A 19,861-nucleotide genomic window follows, 5' to 3' on the forward strand; every position below is an offset into this window, starting at 1 on the left:
CCCAACTTTTTGCTATTGCAAAGAGTGCTGCAATAAACGTGGGTGTGCATGTATCTGTTCATGTAAAGGCTCTTATTTCTCTAGGATATATTCCGAGGAGTGGGATTGCTGCATTGTATGGGTTTTTTTTTTTTATGGTAGCTCTATTTCTAGCTTTTTAAGGAAGCACCAAATCAATTTCCAAAATGGTTTTACCCTTTTACATTCCCACCAGCAGTGTATAAGTGTCATTTAAAAAAAATTCTTTTATCTAATTTTTCTTCAAATATATTGGTGCCAAGTACTTTATCTTCAAGGTCACCAATTTTGGGTTCCAGTTGCTCAATCCTGCTCCTCTGACTTTCTATTGAGTTGTCTAATTCTGGAATTTTATTGTTAATCTTCTGAATTTCTGATTGCTGTCTCTCTATGGATTCTTGCAGCTTATTAAATTTTTTCTTATGTTCTTGAATAACCTTTTTAATTTATTCAACTGTTTTGTCTCTGTGCTTCTTGGCTTTTTCTGCATATTGTCTGATCTCCTTCCTGATGTCTTGAAAAGTTCTGTATATAAATCTTTTGAATTCTGCATCTAATAATTCCAGGAAAGCACCTTCATCCAGAAGATCTGTTGATTCTGTGTTTTGACAGCTCGTTGAAGTAATCATGGTCTGTTTCTTTATGTGGTTTGATATTGAGTGTTGTCTCCGAGCCATCTATATGTTATTGTATTAGTTTAGTATGTTTGCTTACTGTATCCTAGTTTCTTGCTTTGTTTTGTTTTGATATCCCCAAATGGGCTCCTTGAGTGAGGTAGCTTGATTATTTTTGCCTTTAGAGCTCTGACATCCTGTCACCAGATGGCTAGAGCCTTTATCAGGTATATGAGTTTATCAGTACATTCACTTTTCTTGTATGGATTCAGCTCAGGTGTCCAGGTAGCTGATTTTCAAGTGTGTGGTAGAGGATCTGTCCTACAGTCTTAGAGGGGCAAGGGTGTTTGGTACAGGTGCCAGTATCTTGTTGCAGCAGGGGTCACACTCTGAGCAAGGCAGGGGGCTGAGAACCATCCCGTCAGTGTCTCTGAGGAAAGCACATTCCTGTTCCCTAGAGCATACAGGTTGGTGGGTTCTGCTGACAGACCATGGGCACCCAATGCTTTTGGTTGTAAGGACTGGGAGGTACCAGGTATCCCTGGGCCCTTGTTGTGGGTGGCTGTGTGACCTGAGTGGAGCGACCAGTCCTTAGGCCCCTGAAGTGGATAGGTGAGGATCCTGTTTAATAGGCAAAGCGCTGTGAAATATCAAACACCCACCTGTCCATTGCATGGCTTAAACAGATGTACTCTGCCAGCAAAGGCCTATTCTCCTGAAATAGGCCCACACAGGTCCACGGAGGCGGGGAAAGCCAAAGTCCATCGACCATTTATGCCGCTTTTGTCCTGAGCTCTTCAGGTTAGTGGAAGTGGTAAATTATCTTTTTCCCCTGTCGTGAATTTATTCCTTCTCCAAGTCCAGGAGCATGGCTCAGGGCACTCAAATGGGCCTATCTCAGGCCCAGGGAAATCAACAACCACTGAAGCTGGCTTGGGGACAGAGGGCACGGTAAAATATATGCAAGTACTTAGCTTTTGCTGAGAGCGCCATTCTTCTCTGGTTCCAGAGGTGTAAGCAGGCTGTACAGCTTGCTCCTTTCCCTGAGGAAACTGTGGCTGAACGCTACCACCAGCCTGCCACAGCCACTGCTGGGAGTGGTGCCTGAGGGATCCCAGTGATTCGGGTCCGGTAACTCCTCTCTGCTTCTGTACTGTCTCTCTCTCCCCCTGCCGCTCAGTCCATTTTCTAACTTTGCCTTTGATGTTCAGGGCTTCTAGCTTGTCATAATCGTTTCACTTGATTTTTTTTGTCTTTTTTGTAAGAGCATTCGCCAGAAGCATCTGTCTATTCTGCAGTCTTGGCCCCACCTCTCTCTCTCTTTTTCATAACACGTATAACTCGTCTGACTTCATTCCACTTAAATGAAAGATACTGTATATTATTTACACACAGAGTCCTGGGAACTTTAGCATTCTCATAACACAAATTGTATTATGAAAACATGTAAAATCTCTTTACTTCATATACTTGAATGGGAGAAACAGTAACTTGTTTTCTGATTTACAGAATGTATTTTTTTATTAGAAATTTTCCTGTCTTTGTAACACAAAGTATATTTTGAAAACCTGTAAAACTCTTCTTTTACGTACCTGAATGTGAGAAGCTGTGTATTGTTTTCTTATTCACAGAGTGGGTTGGGAACACTCTGGTCCTTGCAACACAATGTGTGCTTTGAAAACATGGAAAACTCTTTTGACTTCATGTATTTGAATGAGAGAAACTGTATATTGTTTTCTGATTCACAGAATTATAGGGAACATTCCATGATGTAACCCAAAGTGTGTTTGGATAACAGGTAAAACTCTTTTGACTTAATGTAGTTGAATGAGAGAAACTGTATATTGGTTTCTCATTCACACAATGTATTGTGAACTTTGTGTCCTTGTAAAACAAAGTGTACTTTGAAAACATGTAAACCTCTTTTGACTTGAAGTACTCGAATGGGAGAAACACTACATTGTTTTCTCATTCACAGAATGTGTTGCCAACTTTCCCATGTTTAACATAACATGTACTTTGAAAACATGTAAAACTCTTTCGACTTCATGTAGTTGAATGACACTGTATATTGTTTTCTCATCCACAGAATTACTGGAAACATTCAGCAATTGTAACCGAAAGTGTTTTTTTCTTAACAGGTAAAACGAGTTCATCTACTTGAATGGCAGAAACTGTATATTGGTTTCTCATTCACACAATGTATTGGGAACTCTCACGTTCTTGTATCATAAAGTATACTATGAAAACATGTAAAACTACTTTGACTTCATGTACTTGAATGTGAGAAAGTGTTCATTGTTTTCTTATTGAAACCAGCCAGGAGAGTGATAACCTTGATGAAACACTGCTTGAGGGACTGCATAATAAGTCAGCCTCTTGTGACTCTGGTCCACTGTAGTTGACACTCTCACCTCTTTCCTTCCTCCTTTTGAAGCTCACTGGAGTGTCTCCTTCTATAGCACGGTGAAGCTAACGAAAGCCTTCCAGAAAATGAGTTACTCCTTTGTGGGAAATATGAGACCTGCCTTGAAGAGGAGAACTCCACCATGTAGTGTAAAAGGAAAATACTCAGTGGTGCCCAGTCACCATTGCCATGAGTCATGACAGAGTGAGAAAAAGCCTTCCCCTGGAGCTGGCACCCTGAATTCAGACTTCTAGCCTCCTAGAGGAGCCCTGGTGGCACGGTGGTTAAGAGCTTGGCTGCTAACCAAAAGGCTGGCAGTTTGAATCCACCAGCCTCTCCTCAAAAACCCTACGGCACAGTTTTACTCTGTCCTATAGGCTGGATGGTGCCTAACAAAAATGGCCTCCTAGTCTGTGAGAGGATAAATTTGTTTGTTAAAGCCATCCGCTTGTGGAATTTCTGTTAGAGCATCACTAGATAAGTAAGACAGTAACCAACTGTTTTGTAGCTATGACCTCTGAACAAATAAGGTACCCTTCCCGCGCCTTGCAATATCCCACCTTTCACTTCCCTAATCAGAGATGCACCAATCAAGAAGAACCTGTGGCTGATGCCTGATGTAGCAGTGTACTCATCCCTGATTCAAACACCCCTCTTTGGAAACCACTGTTTCACCTCAATGAGCTGTGTTATTCCTGGTTCGAACTGTAACCTTTGCTTAGGATAAATTTCTGTGGTTTTATCCAAAACAAACTTGTTTTCTGTACCGCAGTGATGCTTTAAATCCTTAAAAAGAAAGGCCAATTATTTCAAGAACCCAAAAAGTTATTTCAAGTCCCTGTAGCAAAAAAGCGGTTTAGTTTATGGGTAAGTATCCACTGTCATACATGAAACATTAAAAATGGGGCAATGCAGTAGCGGCTGGTGAAGTGCAGCTGGTAAAACGTTGGGCTTGTAAGCGAGCCGCGTCCTACAACCCCTGGCCTGGCCTCTGGGTCCTCCGCAGCCTCTGGGGACGCCTCGGGCCACCGCGCCCGGCTGCCCCTCCTACGGCCTGAGTCACGGCGCCGCCGCCGAGTCCCGACGCCGCGATGCAGCTCTGAGCGCGGCCGGGACGCCGGGCCGCGGGCGCAGCGTTGGACTCTCGGCCGCCAGGGCGCCACACGGGAGCCAGGCCTGTGGCCCTCCCCTCGCTCTCGGCCGCCGCCTCCGCGCGGGGACCTCGCAGACCTCTCCCCGGGTTTTCCCCGGCTCCCCGGGCCCGCGCCTTCGGCCGGCGGCGGCGGCGCCTGAACCCTTGCGCCCTGCGTCCGCAAGCTCGCGCCGTCCCTCCATGGCGTTTATCCGGAAGAAGCGTCAGGAGCAGCAGCTGCAGCCCTACTCCAAAGAGAGGTGAGCGCGCAGCCGGCGGCGGAAAGCCGAGGGGACGGAGGACGGGGCCCCGGCCGGGCTGGGGTCCTAGGTCGGACGCCGTGGGCTGGGAGCGGGGTCGGCGGCCGGAGATCTCCGGGGCAAGGAGCCTGCCGGGGCCGGGAGCCGGAGCCCGGGGTCAGAGGCCGCGGGCCTGGTCGGGCTCTGGAGACGGCCGGGGCAGGAGCCTGGGTCCCACCCCGCGGGGAAGCCGAGCTGCAGAGGAGCCCGGCCCACCCGGAAGAGAGGCCGCGCCGAGCAGGGTGCGGATCCTTCCCGCGGGCGGCCGGCCGGCCTGGAGCGCGGGGATGCCGCTCACCCGCCCGCGAGCCCTGGCCTTCGCCAGGGGCGGGCCGTAGCGGGCTCGACGGACGCCCCCAGCCCAGGTGAGCGGCGGTGTCGGGGCCGAGCACTGCGGTCGGGCGCTGCAGGCTGGTTCCACGCAGTCCCGACGGAGCAAGTAGGTTGGCGACCACAGCTGCCTGCCCCGGGGCGGGTAGACTTTCCTGCCTCACGTCGCCCTTCCTTTCCTTGCCGACTTTTTCAAACAAAGCACATGGGCAAATAGCTCCCTCTCCCCTCGTGGGCTTGAGGGAGCGCCGCGAGAAAGGTTTTTTTATGAGAAAAGCTAGGGCCTTCCCTAAACGCGTGCCACTAGTCAGAGCGACGGCCCTGATAAGTGCGGTGAAGGCTGTGCCTTCGAAATTGCCGGGTACAGAGCAGTCTTTTTCGCTGGCATCCGGGTAAGCGACGTTTGGCCTCGGGAGCGGAAGCTAAAATGATCTCCTCGGCGTCTCACTGCAGTGTGGCTTATAGAGTTTCTGATCCTCACAGGCAGAGTTAGTCTCCAAGGGAAGTCTCCCCTAAGAAACCTCACTTGGCTCTGAAGTCAATCCATTCCTGTCACCCAAACAGCTTGCTGATGCCTCGGGTCACAGGGCTTGTTACCTGATTAGGGTCTGTGCCTTGGAGGAGTCGAGCCAATGAAACATACTTCAAGTCAGAAAGAGTGAGAAAGTTTATTAAGGAGATGCATACATCACCGGGGACCCAGCAGAACGCAGGCCGTCTCTATGGAATCCCAAATAGCAATTTTACATTAGAGCTTACATAGGATCTTACAAGGGTTACAAGTGTCCTTGTAGTCCCCTGCCAGACATTTCTTTATTAGGCTAAAGGTAAACACATCTGATACCTGGGCTCCAACTTTCCTGTGGGGGTTGTATGCCACAGGTAGTCCGGATGGAACAAAAGGTTATTTGCATCAGTTTAAAACAAAGAACAAAGTCATTAACGTTTGGTCAAAACAAAGACATTAACAGAGGTATGTGAAGGAGGTAGGCAGGGGAAGAACAACTTATAGGTTTGTCTGGCCTTAGTTATATTAAGCTCTCAGTTGCCCATTTTGAAAAAGGAAGAAAACATGCTGGGGAGTATTGGGGTCACAGGCCAAAAGAACTCGGAGTAAATAATTTTGCAAATACTATTTTGGTTGTAAAAGCCACAGTTTTCTCTGAGTGTTTCTAGCTTGTCACGTGGTTTTCTGATCAGTGGATACCCACAAAGCTGGTTATATGTGTAAATACCAGTGCAAACTAAGGCTCGTGTGATTTTGCAGCACCTACCTTGTTTTATCCAAACCTTCATATGCTTCTCTAATCAGTAGTGTGGCCGGGTAGCCACAGTCTGAAATTTCATTCCTCATACTGCGGAGGAGATGAGATATACAGAAACCACATCTTGGATATGTGTTCTAAGAAAGTTTTTGGTAGTGTGATTAGGTTTTAGCAGCAGCCAGGCTTGTTTATTAATAACTGGGCCCTGACTAAAGTAACTCACACTTGCAGGTCTTCTGACTGCATTTGTGAGGCCTGTTTCATGTGGGAAGAGCTTGAATAGAATTTCTTTGTTTAGTTCCAGAAACATGAAGACATGTTGGTATTTTGTGTTAAAGTGATGAACGTTTGGATATGCATTGTGAGAACTTTGAACTACCTGAAATGCCATCATTTTTGTGATACAAGAGTCAGTTGTAATGCTTCTATGGACTCTGATATACAGGAAAACCTGTTTTCTTTACATCTGCCTGTTGTCTTGATGACAGTGATGTGTATACAGCTCTGCATGTATGAAGTCACGAGATGAGGATGGTTGGCCTTCTTGGTGAAGGGAGGTGATTCAACCTGCAAAAACTGGTACCAGCCCCTCTTTTATTGATTCATCAGTCATGAGTATCAGCGGTTACTGCGCATCAACGATCCAAAAAAGGTGGTGTCACATGTTTTATATTTATTTGACTCCTACTTGCTGACTGCCCAGTTTCTTAGAAGCTCTGCCTCCTGGCTTTGCAATTTTGGGCTGGCAGGCATACTCTAAGTAGGGCTTGTGCCATAGAATATGGATTGGAGTAACAGAAATCTGTCTCACAATCTGATGTGGCTAGAATCAAGCAATCTTTGTAAACCTACAATTCATTCCAAAAGCCCAGAATATTCTAAGACAACTTTGTTGTGCCCTAATTTATCATTCCTGCACAGATTCTTACCTGGCTCAACCCTTTGTGATGATAAACAGAGAGTACCAAAATTGTCAATGAGGTCATGGTCTCAGGAATACCCAGTAGAACTGTTACTTTCCTTGGGAAACTTGAAAAGGGACTATTTTAGAGGTTATCCATGAAAGGCCTCACCTTTTCAAAGTTATGAGTTTGTTGGCTCCTTTGATGCTGGCTTAGGAATTTTAGATTTCTGTGGATAACCAAGCCCTCGTGGCACAGTGGTTAAGAGCTCAGCTGCTAACCAAAAGGTCGGCAGTTCGAATCCACCAGCCCCTCCTTGGAAACACTGTGGAACAATTCTACTCTGTCCTGTAGGGTCACCATGAGTCGGAATCGATGCTATGGCAACAGGTACAGATAACTGCGTAATGGCTCCAGAAAAGGAGAAACTTGAAGTTAGCTTTTATTTTTCTTAGTGTTAACTTGATGCCACTGGGTTTAAAATAATATTTCTACGAAAATGGAAGCAGAGAGCTTGGTTGGGAGATTCTTACAGTGGTGGCTTAGACCAAGGTGGTGGCAGAGGAAATGGAGAGACATGGATGGATTCCAGATATTTTTGGGACGTAGAATTGGTAGGTCTTGGTGTGATAGATTGCATGTAAGAAGTGACAGAGAAAGAAGCAGGGGTGACTCCCAGGTAGAGTTGTCAGAAAAAATGCCCAGTTAAATTTGAATTTCAAATAAACAACAAATTTTTAGTATAAATATTTGGGACATACTTATACTAAGAAATTATTTATCTGAAATTCAGATTTAGCCGGGAGTCCTGTTTTCTTATTTGCTAAACATGTCAATCCCATTCCCAGGTTTCTGGCTTGAATAGCTATGCAGTGGTGCCGTTTATTTATCAGGATTATAAAGAAACGCTTTGATAATTTTCAAGATTAAAAAACAAAGGGAATGCTCTTTTTGGCCATGCAGATTAAGTACACTGATATCCTGATGCAGTGCAACAGGTTTCTCTTTATATGTCAGCCTTTCTTGCCCTGAGTTTGTAGTTTTCCAAGATGATTTGCTAGGCCACAGTCTTGTAGAGCAATTGGACAGTTCACTATGTAAATAAGGTAAATAAAACTGTTATGGGGATTGGTTGATTACTATGCAAATTAGGTGACTATGGCCTACCTAGGGGATTGGTCAGTTCATTGTCTTGGTGGGAGGAACAGGCTTACAAAAAGCCCAATCCCACCGAAGTTGAGGGGGACCTCACTACCATCAAGAAGAGGAGCCTGGAGTAAACATGTCCTTTGGACCCAGGGTTCCTGTGCTGAGAACCTCCAAGATACAGGAGAGAGAGTTGTTTAAGACTGAAGATGATACAAGACTGCACAGAGGAGGCAACCGCATGAGTGGTGCGAACCAGTAGACCAGCAGGACTTGGCTGCAGTGGGCTTGCCCACTGTCATGGATTGAATAGTGTCCCCCAAAAATATGTGTCAACTTGGTTAGGCCATGATTCCTAGTATTCTGTAGTCTTCCGTTTTGTGATTGTAGTTTTATGTTAAAGAGGATTAGAGTGGAATTGTAACACCACCCTTACCCAGGTCACATCCCTGATCCAATGTAAAGGGAGTTTCCCTGGGGTATGGCCTGCACCACCTTTTATCTCTCAAAAGATAAAATGGAAAGGGAAGCTAGCAGAGTGGGGGACCTTATACCACCAAGAAAGCAGCACCAGGAATAGACTGCCTCCTTTGGACGTGGAGTCCTTGTGCCTGAGAAGCTCCTCAACCAGGCGAAGATTGAGGACAAGGACCTTCCTCCAGAGCTGACAGAGAGAAAGCCTTCCCCTGGAGTGGACGCCCTGAATTTGGACTTTTAGTCTGCTTTAATGTGAGAAAATAAATTTCTTTTTGTTAAAGCCATCCATTTGTGGTATTTCTGTTACAGCAGCACTGGATAACCAAGACACCCACCCATGGAGCTCTCACTAAGCACCTTTGGGCAGCAGGCTTGCTGGTATCAGAAACGGTGAAAAATTGGGAGAGTGGAGATATGTCTGAGCTCCACCTCAAGGGCTCAGCTTTGGGCTGGTGGTGATTCTCATCCCTCCTCGTGAAGTTAGATGAAGGCTGATGCCGCTAAGTAAGTTTTGCCTGGTTAAGATTTAGATGGCATCTTGATTTTACTGGTTTTTAAAAGTAGCCTATGCAGGTGTTGATGAAGATAAATGGAAAAAAAAAAAAAGACCAACCACGTAGCTTCCTTGGCATTTTTGGAAGTGGCAGATGTGTACAGTGGGTTAATGGATGAGGATATTATACAAAACTGCTGCTATTTAAGATATTTCTATTTTAAGACTTAGGAAAAGGCTAATTGTTAAATATTTTTTGCTCTTCACACTCTTGGAGTGATGTGGTGGTACTACAGCAATTTTTACCTTGGGTAATACAGAAATTTAGGTGATTGTGGCATGTTCCTTCCCGGGGAGAGTCACAGTTTTAGCTCTATGATGCCACTGAACAAATTATTTAATCGTGGCTTATAAGCTGTTATCCAGGATAAAACATTGCTGATCTTGAATTCTGTATTGGACACCTACATATTACCTTATTAGCTTTGTAAGCATTTCTAAAACTTCAGCTTTGCTTCCAACATCCTGTGTGTGTGTGTGTGTGTGTGTGTGTGTGTGTGTAGTAGTTCTCTTGAATGTGCTGACATGAAAATTCTTTTACTCAACATGTTTTTTTATTCCCCTGATTCTGTATTTATTATACTAAAAATACTGATTAAGAGGGCAGAGTGATTTGTTATAGTACGTTTAGTCTTTCATTTCTAAGGATGATCATCCCATTTTTTTGTTATCTCTTTGCGGGATATGCCCGGTGTAGAGTGGAGACAGACTGCACAGTCACTACTCGATCAATCAGGAATGCTGATGGGTTGCGAGAAATGGATAATCTGGCTAACTGTGATTTACAGCGTAAGGTTTTTCTTCCTGACATAACAAAAGAGGAAATAGATGTTGCAAATATTTTGGTTAATTTAGAATTCACATTGGCCTTATCCAAATCGCTATCTGAAATTAACTTCTTCCGAGATGGCTACCTTTGAGAGGGCACAAGTATCTACCCGTGAATGGATTTTGAGTGTTTGCTATGTGATTTTTATTTAAAAAAAAAAAGTGATATAAAATAGAAGAGACTAAGAAATTAATTTCTTAGTGTCTTCTTAAAAACCATTTTGGTATTTAGAACCAGATGTTTAAAACTGTCTAAAACTTTCCAACTCATTTTTAAAATTATCTTTTTGTTATTAATTTTTAAATTGTGTTTAGTGAACGTGGCCCATATAATGATTCTTTGAAATTATGTTTCATGGCTTAGTACGTGGTTGGTTTTCACAAATGTTTTGTGTGAGGTTAAATGTAAATGTGTATTGACATCGGTACAATATTATTTTGTTACCAAGAGGAAACCCCAGGTTCTTACTCAGCGTGACTCCTATTGGCCAATAAATGAGAGGCTGAGGTAGAAGAGCAAAAAGGCGCCTTTATTTTGTTGTACAAGGAAATGGAGTTGGCGGGAGCTGCTGCTGCCAGGACTGCTCATCAAGGGCAGGCAGGCAGGTTACTTTTAAAGGGGTTTACAAGTAGGGAGTTCATACAAATTATGTAGGTGCAAAGGATAACCTCCAAGCAAAAGCAGGATTCAAATGCAAAGTTAAAGGGGGGGGGGGGGGGGAACAGCAAAGGAAATAATTGTGTAATACAACACTGTAGGGGAGGAAGCCAATAAAGGATACCGTCCTATGGGGGCTGTCTCACTACACACACACACACACACACACACACACACACACACACACACACCTTGTGATTTTTTTTTTCTGATTGACTATTACTGAGAGGTGCTTCATGATGGTGGCTTTGTGAACTTTGCCCTATATTAATTTTTGCTGTATGTTTTGTGTATACAAGTTTGAAATTGTTATCTTCTTGCCGAATTGAATCTATCAATACGTAACGACCTCGTCTTCTAATTTTTTGTCTATTTTGTCTGACATTAAAAACAACCGCAGTGCCGTTAAGTCGATTCCGACTCATACGACCGTATAGGACAGAGTAGAACTGCCCCACAGAGTTTGTCTGATATTATTAGAGCTTTATTAGTTTTCTTTTGGTTATTTGCATGATATTGTTACAGTCTGGGGCCCATGGACCCCCAGAAAGTGAGTCCTTGTCTTGCCCATGAGAAAAGAATTACTTGGGGTGACTTGGCTGCTGACTTTTAAAAGGAAAACCTTTATTAGAAAATGAAAGCACTGCACAGTGGGGCAGCAGCCAAGCCTATAGCACTCTAGCAGGCTACTCCCACCCGCATGAGTCTTTTTGTCTCGAGCTTTTATTGCTGAAAAGGAAGTGGGGGTAATAGCGAATCAGCAACTAGGGTTTCAAAGAATTCCTTTTTTTGGTATAAGGAGTCCCACGTGGTTCTTTTAGTTCCTTATCTGCACGTGCACTCTGCAGGTAAGATGGAGTCCGTGGCAAAGGCATCTGGGAAGGTTGGCAGCACTTATTATGGGGTGTCGCGCCTGCGCAGTCGCCTTTTGCCACGAGTTTGATTCCCAACTGCCGCTGCAGCTCCTTACTGCCTCTGGTGGAAGGTCATATAGCGGTCGCCGGTGGATGTTCCGTGCATTTCTCTCCGACTGGTTCTATCCCTCTGCTTCAGAAAGACAACTTTGAGGAAGTATATCTTAGGTAATCTGACAGCCTTTCATGGGGTTGTTTCCCTCAATTGTTCAGGAAACGGTTTGAGCTCAGGAATGTTTCAAGATTATGGACCTAGGTTCCTCTGGGTGACCCCTGGCTCTCTCAATAAAGCATTTTCCATTCCATTCTTTTAGTTTAAAATTTTCTATGCCTTTAAGTTTTAAGTGTGTTTCTTGCAAGTAGTATTGAACCCAGTGCCATCGAGTTGATTCCGACTCAGCGCCTCTGTGGGACAGAGTAGAACTGCCCCATAGAGTTTCCAAGGAGCGGTTGGCGGATTCAAACTGCCGGCCCTTTGCTTAGCAGCTGTAGCACTTAACCACTAGGCCACCTAGTTGGACTTTTTAATAATTCAGTCTGATGATTTTTGTCTTAATAGATTAGTCCATTTACATTTATTATGAGTACACATTTGAATTTATTTCTGTCTTCTCCTTTTGTGCTTTCATTTTGTCTTGTTTTTCCTTCTTTTGTATCAACCCAAGCCATCTCTTACCCCGTTCCATTATTCTGTCCTTAATAGTATGACACTTCTGTTCTGCCTTCTTAGTGCTTACCCTTGGAATTTTAACATTTATATTTGAAGTTAACAATTCTCTTTGTCCTCCTCCCTGACAATATAAGGGTCTTAAAATGTTTAACTGCTGTTGTTGTTCCATTCAAAATTGTAGTCTGTTATTGTCCAAGATTTTTGAACTATATTTTCAGCCCACAAATTAGATATTATAATTGTACAGCTAATGCTTGTTTAGTTTTATATACATATTTACCACTTTCTTTGCTCAGCATTCCTTCTTGCATGTCATGTCTCATTTTGGGGATTATTTTCTTGTTCCTGAAAAACTATTCTTTAGAAGTTTCTTTGATGAGGGCCTGAGGGTAGTAAACTGTTTTGGTTAGTCTAAAAATTTAATAGTGAATATCTTAAATTTTCTATGCTGCATTATGAGTTATTTAAATCCATTTTACAATTTAGGAATTTTCTCTCCAGTTGCCTAATTCGCAGTTTAAACCATTATTAATTTTTAATTTCGATTATTGTATTTTTAATTTCTAGCTTTAATCGGTTCATTTTCGTAACTACCTAGTTATTTTGGATTAAAGTCTCTTCCTTTGTCATGCTTTTGACGCCTTTTTATTTCTTTAAACATACTATTGAAATCAGAGCATATAAAATACCTGGAGTCTTTACAGGTTTGATTGAGCAGTTTGTTGCTGTTACTGACCCTCGTTCCTAGTAATTTTATTTCCTTGTGTGTTTTATGCTTTTTGATTATTCTCTGGTTTGACTTCTTGTTCCCTGGAAGTTTATCCTTGGAATTCTTTGAGACCTGGATATAAGGTATATTTTTCCAGAAAGTGTTTACGTTTGTTTCTACCTAGAGTGGCGAGAGGGACTACATTAATTTGTTGTGGGTTTAATTGGGCTAAATAAAAAAATCAAACCAAATCCGTTGCCGTCAAGTCGATTCTGACTAATGTGAATTCTGGCCCCAGGGTTTGTAGCTTCAGATTTTCCGGAGAGACTTACTTTGTTCCCGTTCTAGAGCCAAGGCCCTCCCATCTCTCACTGTGGGAGATGGGGACAGGTGGTTTTTATTTCCCAGTTCCTCCTCAGAGGTGAGGGGGTGGTCTTTAGGAGTTCTGGCATTTTTCTGTATCCTCTATGACTGTCCCCACCACATGGGCCTCAATAATTTGTCCTCAACAAAGGATTGGGCAAAGCCACAGGGAAAAAGGTCGCTCCAAGGCTTGCTAATGACTCTGGATTTATGCTTTGTGTTTGTTTCTGACCTCTAGAATCTCTCTTGCTTTTCTAATTTTTCAGCCAAGCATTTGAAAAGATTTTTGAGTAAGCTATCCAGCACTTTCAGAGAATCAGTACTGAGGTTGTTTCTCTGACATCTGATCTTCCATAGTGCCTGAAATGGAATTCCTGCTGATTTCATTAAGCCTGGGTTTATTTAATAAAGCTGTAGATGCACTGATTAAGAAGGAACCTTTGAGGTAATCTAATCTGTATCCACTTGGCCCAAATTTTATAGTTGAGATACGTGAGCCCTGAGTAACTAATGTGTTCTGACGGAGGTCAAACAACCAAGTCCTGGTTGAACTAAAGCTAGAACAAATGTGCCCTGAACCAAGCCCAGCCTTTTTACCACCATAATATACTGCTTCTGTTTTAAATATTAGGCATGTGGGCTATTGGCCAGTGTTTAGTTTCATGGAATCCTTGAAGCTTAGAATGATTCAGGAATGATTGAAGTCTGTTTTATGTAGATATCAGAGCCTTTTTACTCAAAGTGTGGTCCCAGGACCAGCAGCATGGGCATTGCCTGGGAGATGGTTGTTGTTATTAGTTGCCATCACGTCGATTCTCACTCATGATGATCCCATGTGTGAAGAGTAAAACTGCTCCATAGGGTTTTTGACGCTGTAGGAATGTAGAATCTCAGGTGCCATCCCAGACTTGAGAGTCAGATCCACCTTTTAGCAAGATCTTCAGATGACTGTGTGTCCATTAAAGTTTTAGAAGCCCTGCTCTAGATAACAGCATTAAGCATTCATCTTGATTGTTTTTGCTCCTTCAAAGTGTACTACCATCTTCTCAATTAATAGAGAAGGCTCATGAAAGTGTCCTTTCCAGGGCTGTGACCCTTGGTGAGGAAATTGAAAGACCGAGAGCATAGGAGATATATATATATATATATATATATATATATTTACCATTTCTTCTCTTAGATTGCTGGAACTTGCAAATAGAAATGACCGGCTTTATAGATTGTCATTGTGAGAGGGATTTGGATCCCTGAGTCATCTTAGCCCGGAATTAACTGCATCTTACATAGTCGGGAGAATGTAATCTCCTAGGGGCTGGATGAGGTAATAAAGAGAGCTTTAAACTTATTACAGAAGAGGAGGGTGGCAAAGGCCCAGTGAAATAGTGAAATTGGTTATGCTGGAGGACAGCAGGCAGGAGATGAAATGCTACTTCAGGGATACAGGGGCCTCCAGTAATTTACATGAGGAACAGTTGGGACAGAGCCTAGAAATAATACTGACTCACATATCTCTATACAAATGTGCAGAACATGGGTAAGAAAATGAGCTGAATGTTATTACAAAAGAGGATTCATGTGAGTTTTAGGCATCACTGAAGTGTGGTAGAGTGGGACTCAGGATTGGAATCTAGTGTTGAAAAGCTGCAGATCTATTCAAAGGGAAAGACCTGTTAGGAGGTGAGGCAGTGGGTTCAGAATGTCAGGAAGATACGCAGTGGAACCCATGAACCAGAGGGAAAAAAACTCAGAGAACATATTGGGAAGAGGAACAGAGATAGCATAATTGCACTCATTTGTTATAAGTCACCTAGCTGTGTGGAAAAAAAAATGGCTGATGTGTGTCTGATGCAATCACAAAATGGGAAGTGGCATTACAGAAAAATAATAGAAGACCATAGCCAATACCTGCTGAAATGCTTACTGAGGTATAATCACAGTTTCTTGACTTCCTTGTTGAATTTTAATTTATTTGAAGGCAGAAGACAGGAGAGCTTTACATAATACTGAACCTTAAAAAAAAAAAAATTTTTTTTTTTTTTAAGCAGAGATTAATTAATAAGGGAGCAATGGTAGATGTCTTTAGTTAAGCAGTCAATTTTATCAAATTTTATATTATTGAAGCCCACATAAGTTAAGAAGAATCCTATTATACATAGAACCTAGATTTTGAAAGTTTCAAGGAGAAGAAAAAGATAAGGATTGTTGGCTGAACCATTGACTCTGGAATGGCTTGTTGACCCACGAACTTTGTGAAAGTGGCAAAAATAGAATTTTGTGAAAGTATCCAAAGTAGAATTCTGAACATTCAACCCAAATGGTCTTTGGTGAAGATTTATAGAAAATGAGGCAAGCAAGTTAACAATATAGAGAGACTGCACAGATTGTATTCCTTGGAGCTTATGATTTGTAAAATATAAAGCAGGAAGGGCAATAACCAGGGACAGATTAAAGGGTAGTACAGACCTGCACAATTAGCACCAAGAAGGTTAAAGCCATACGTGAGTGGAGGTTTTAGAAAACACTATAGATTAAAACCAAAAGATCGGTAGCTCGAATCCACCAGCTGCTCCCTGGAAACCGTATGGGGCAGTTCTGCTCTGTCCTATAGGGTCAGTGTGAGTTGGAATCAACTGGACAGCGATGAGTTGTTTTTTTTTTTTTTTGGTTTGTAGATTAAAAAAAAAAAGTCTTCTAAAGTTGTGATTGAAACGAGGAAGTGCTAGGCAGCTGCTTAGGGTCCAGCCGAATGGGATAACGTTGATTGATGAGAGAGAAAGCGGCTCTTGTTTTGCCATCTGTAAATGACTCTGAACATTTATATGATGAGTGAAGATGCAAGGGACACCCATGTACTGTTGTCTCCTGGCAAAAAATCCTGGGAAAGTTTGCATTTTAAGTGGTCTAGGAACTTTGAAGGTGTTGAAAGAATTTATGTGTATAAATAGGCTTAAAGCTATTTCTAGATCAGACAGATTATTTATAAACAGCTGGAAGAGGAAGTCGCTGTCACCAGTGTCTAGCATGAATTCACACCGTAAAGTAGTCACGCTAATCTGATCGCTCTGAACAGAGTTCTAACTGGTAGGTCAGGAAACTGCAGTAGATTTAGTTCATCTGAACTTTGACAGAGAATAAGATTTGCAGTTGTGATGTTTTAATAACAAAATCGAGACGGGGAAGTTAATGTTAACTTTATTAAAAATTTTCTATCTAATGTGTTATTAGGAGAATGTTACTAATGATGGGTTACCAGACTGTGTTCTTGGCCCTTGTCTGTTCAGCATTTTTCTTAATCTCTTCCTTATTTCAAAACCATTTTAGGAAGTTTACAAAAATGTATATGATGCCCAATTTCGTTAAACCTGTTCACCAGCAGTGCAGTCTAGCTTAACCCAAGGATGGTGTTGGGGTATTCAGGGTAGGGATGGCCAGACACAGCACTCACACTCTTTCCTCTGCCCTTGCTCACATCTCTAAGGCTCCCGGGCACTTTCTCCCGTTGATCGATTGTCAGTACAGTGAAGCCTAGAGAATCTTGGGAAATGATTGACTAGCAGAGCCATCCAGATGCACCATAAGGGCTAATCATCAACAGAGCTCTGAGTAATTGTTGAGTAGCTATGAATGCTAGGTTCCTGCCTAAGGACTGCCGGGAGTGGCGCTATTTTAGGTTGTTGTTGACCAGTGTGCTTTATAATTTAGGTGACAAGAGACAGAACAGCATCTTTGTAGGCAAGTTGGGTTGCTGAAAGAGGAAATTTTTTTAAAGAGAGTGCGGTCCTTTTCTTCTGTAAAGGTGGATTAAACAAAAATTCAGAAGCAGGGCCAAAATTCTCCTAAAGAAATAATTTATGGTGTTATTTAATATGAATACTCATTGTCATCTAGTCAATTCCGTCATAGTGACGCTATAGGACAGAGTAGAACTGCCCCTTAGGGTTTGCAAGGAGTAGCTGGTGAATTCAAACTGCCGACCTTTTGGTTAGCAGCTGAGCTCTTAACTATTAGAATTGATGGCAGTGGGGAAAATTGTTTTTTTAAAGAAGGAAACCTTTCACTCCACAGAATGTACTGAAAACCATTGTTCTATATACCATGAAACAGCTGTAATCACTTTTACATAGAAAAATTTTAAAGCAAGGGTGACTAAAGACTTAAAAGAAAAACTCAGAAAAGTTCCATAGTCCTTTAACTTTGAATAGTATAATTTGGTTACATCCCTTCACTTTGTATTTCTTATAAACTGTATATATTGGTGAGTTAAAGAGGCCATAGGAGACTGGGTGGTACAAATGGTTAAGCATTTGACTTCTAATTGAAAGGTTGGCGGTTCAAATGAACTTGCCCAGAGGCGCCTCAGAAGACAGGCCTGGAAATCTGCTTCCAAAAAGTCACAGCCTTGAAAACCTTATGGAGCAGTTATACTCTGCACACACGGGGTCACCATAACTCAGAATCAACTCCACGACAATTAACAACAGCACGGAGGCTATAAACCATTTACCAAAATGGTGACTTTAGTTCTAAACTAGTTGATGTGATTGTGTTTTAATAATTATATGGAAGAGCTAGTTGTCTATGAAGGCTCCTTGTGGTTCATAGCGATAAATCATGTCATTGTCTTACCGAAAAACACTTATTTTTCACTATCAATAAGAGGAGGGAGGAAGAAGGATTGCGTAGCCTCAGCCCGAGCAGATGGTTTCAGGTCATTAAGATACAAGCTATAAGTTAGGGCCGAGATCATTTGTGAGTATCTCCCTGATTTATACTTTCCTAGATATTTTTTTTCAGAAATTACCTGATGCATCAAAGGACTGTTCTTAGCAACCCTAACTCTTCTGATTGTATTGGAATTCAGGATAAATATTAACAGTGAGCATTTCAAATTGAACTTTGGCAGTTTAGCCTATGATTAATTCTTGTTCAAGGATTTTAATTATTTTTAATTTCTAAGAGGTTTTTTTTTGTTGTTGTTCAGATCATTTTTTTAGTGAACAATTTTTTTTTTCTCATTTCATCAATACAGTTTCTTCCTTGTAAGGAAATTACAGTTTTTTGACCTTTTCTTCTGTCTCCTGCATTGTCTCTAGTCCTTCAAGTTGCCTCCTTCTGTTTGTTTTGGCCTTGATGGTTCTTGTTAGAGGCTGACCTTTGGCTGTCTTTTCTTATTTAAGTGTGGAGCACTCAAGCGGAGAAGGGCCTTTTCTGTTGGGCTTCACGGTGGAATGAAGTTTCAGAGACCTGGCTCTTTTCAAATGTAGGCCCTTTTTCTGGGGCTGTTTAGGTTTTCTGAAAATAATCCACCAGATTCCTTCCTGGAGTGGTGTATGTCTCCTGCTAGTGTTCATGTGTCTAGTCCATTGCTTAATTGCCTTCTTTTCAGACCACAGCCTACCCCCTGCTCTCCACTCTGCCTGGTGTCTAGTTGGCAGCCTCTTGCCGGGTTTTTCTATAGAAAAACCATCTGCCTGAGTGGGGTAGGGATAACCATCAGGGAAGGAAGCTGTGGGCCACTGTCCCTCACTCTTACTTTTAACCATTCCTTTGGCCTCATCTCTGCTCTCCCTGGTACCAGATACCTAAAATTTGAGAATCTTCATGTAATCCTGTGACTTGAGCTGGTTTTCTCTGGAATAGCAGTCTTCTCTGCAGGCATCTGCTACTCTGACTCCTGATGACTGCTGATTCTTGCCATCTGCTTTCCTTCTTTCACAAATGTGTTGATATCTCTTATCTGCTTTTATGTTTCTGGAAACCCCAGTGGCATAGTGGTTAAGTGCTACGTCTGCTAACCAAAAAGTTGGCAGTTCAGATCCACTAGGCGCTCCTTGGAAACCCTGTGGGGCAGTTCTACTCTGTCCTGTAGGGTCACTGTGAGTTGGAATCAACTCGACGGCAATGGGTTTGGTTTTTGGTTTATGTTTGCAGTTTGCTTTGATTTTATGCGGTTTATTGCTTACTTTTGTTTCAGGAAGGAATAGAAATAAGCAAACGAGTTCAGTCTGCCAGGTTTAATCTCAGTATTTCCTCCAACACACCAGACCTTCAAGACCCAGCTCACGTCCTACACTTGTCATGAAGACTTTCCACGTGACGCTAGATGCCAGTGATATTTCTTTGCCATATATTTTGTTTCTGTGACCATATTTTGTTTCTGTGACTGTACAACTAAATTAATACTTTTTGTTGTTACCTCCTCTTGTTTTTTAAAAATTTAAAACACTTAAAATGCGAAAAAGAAGTATATTTCAATTCCATTCAGTTCAGCTTACTTATTTTTAAATGCCCATTTTGTACAAAACATTAGGTTGGTTATTGTAGGGAATATCTGGAGACCACCTTCAAGAGGCATAGGGTCTTGTACAGTGACAAGATAAACACAGGTAACTGTGAAACATGGTGGAGGGGGTGGAGAGTGGAGGTACGGAGCCTTGTGTATCAGTTGGGGGTGGGGGAAGGAGATGATGAAATTCTATAGCGGGGACAGCTCCAAGCTTTGTTCAGGTCAGAATAAGCTTAATTTAATGAAATTTGCAGTTTCTGCAAAGGTGTAAACCAACCTCTTGGGCTATT

The 19,861-nt window shown here is 42.4% G+C and overlaps 1 protein-coding gene across 4 annotated transcripts in view; it reads left to right on the forward strand.

Moving 5' to 3' along the window:
- Positions 1-3,841: 3,841 nt before the first annotated feature.
- Positions 3,842-19,861, forward strand: part of NSMAF (neutral sphingomyelinase activation associated factor) — a 72,138-nt gene continuing 56,118 nt past the window's right edge. The window contains exons 1-2 of one of the 4 annotated variants that reach the window (XM_049854453.1): positions 4,350-4,431; positions 6,554-6,717. In XM_049854453.1, the coding sequence (XP_049710410.1) occupies positions 6,677-6,717 (41 nt within the window). In that variant the 5' untranslated portion in view covers positions 4,350-4,431; positions 6,554-6,676. Of the gene's footprint in view, positions 4,432-4,782; positions 4,836-6,553; positions 6,718-19,861 lie in introns of those variants that run through there. The other 3 variants (XM_049854452.1, XM_049854451.1, XM_049854454.1) reach the window with 3 other exon arrangements.

The sequence above is a fragment of the Elephas maximus genome, chromosome 15 (genome assembly GCF_024166365.1).
Source record: "Elephas maximus indicus isolate mEleMax1 chromosome 15, mEleMax1 primary haplotype, whole genome shotgun sequence".
Taxonomy (NCBI): Eukaryota; Metazoa; Chordata; class Mammalia; order Proboscidea; family Elephantidae; genus Elephas; species Elephas maximus.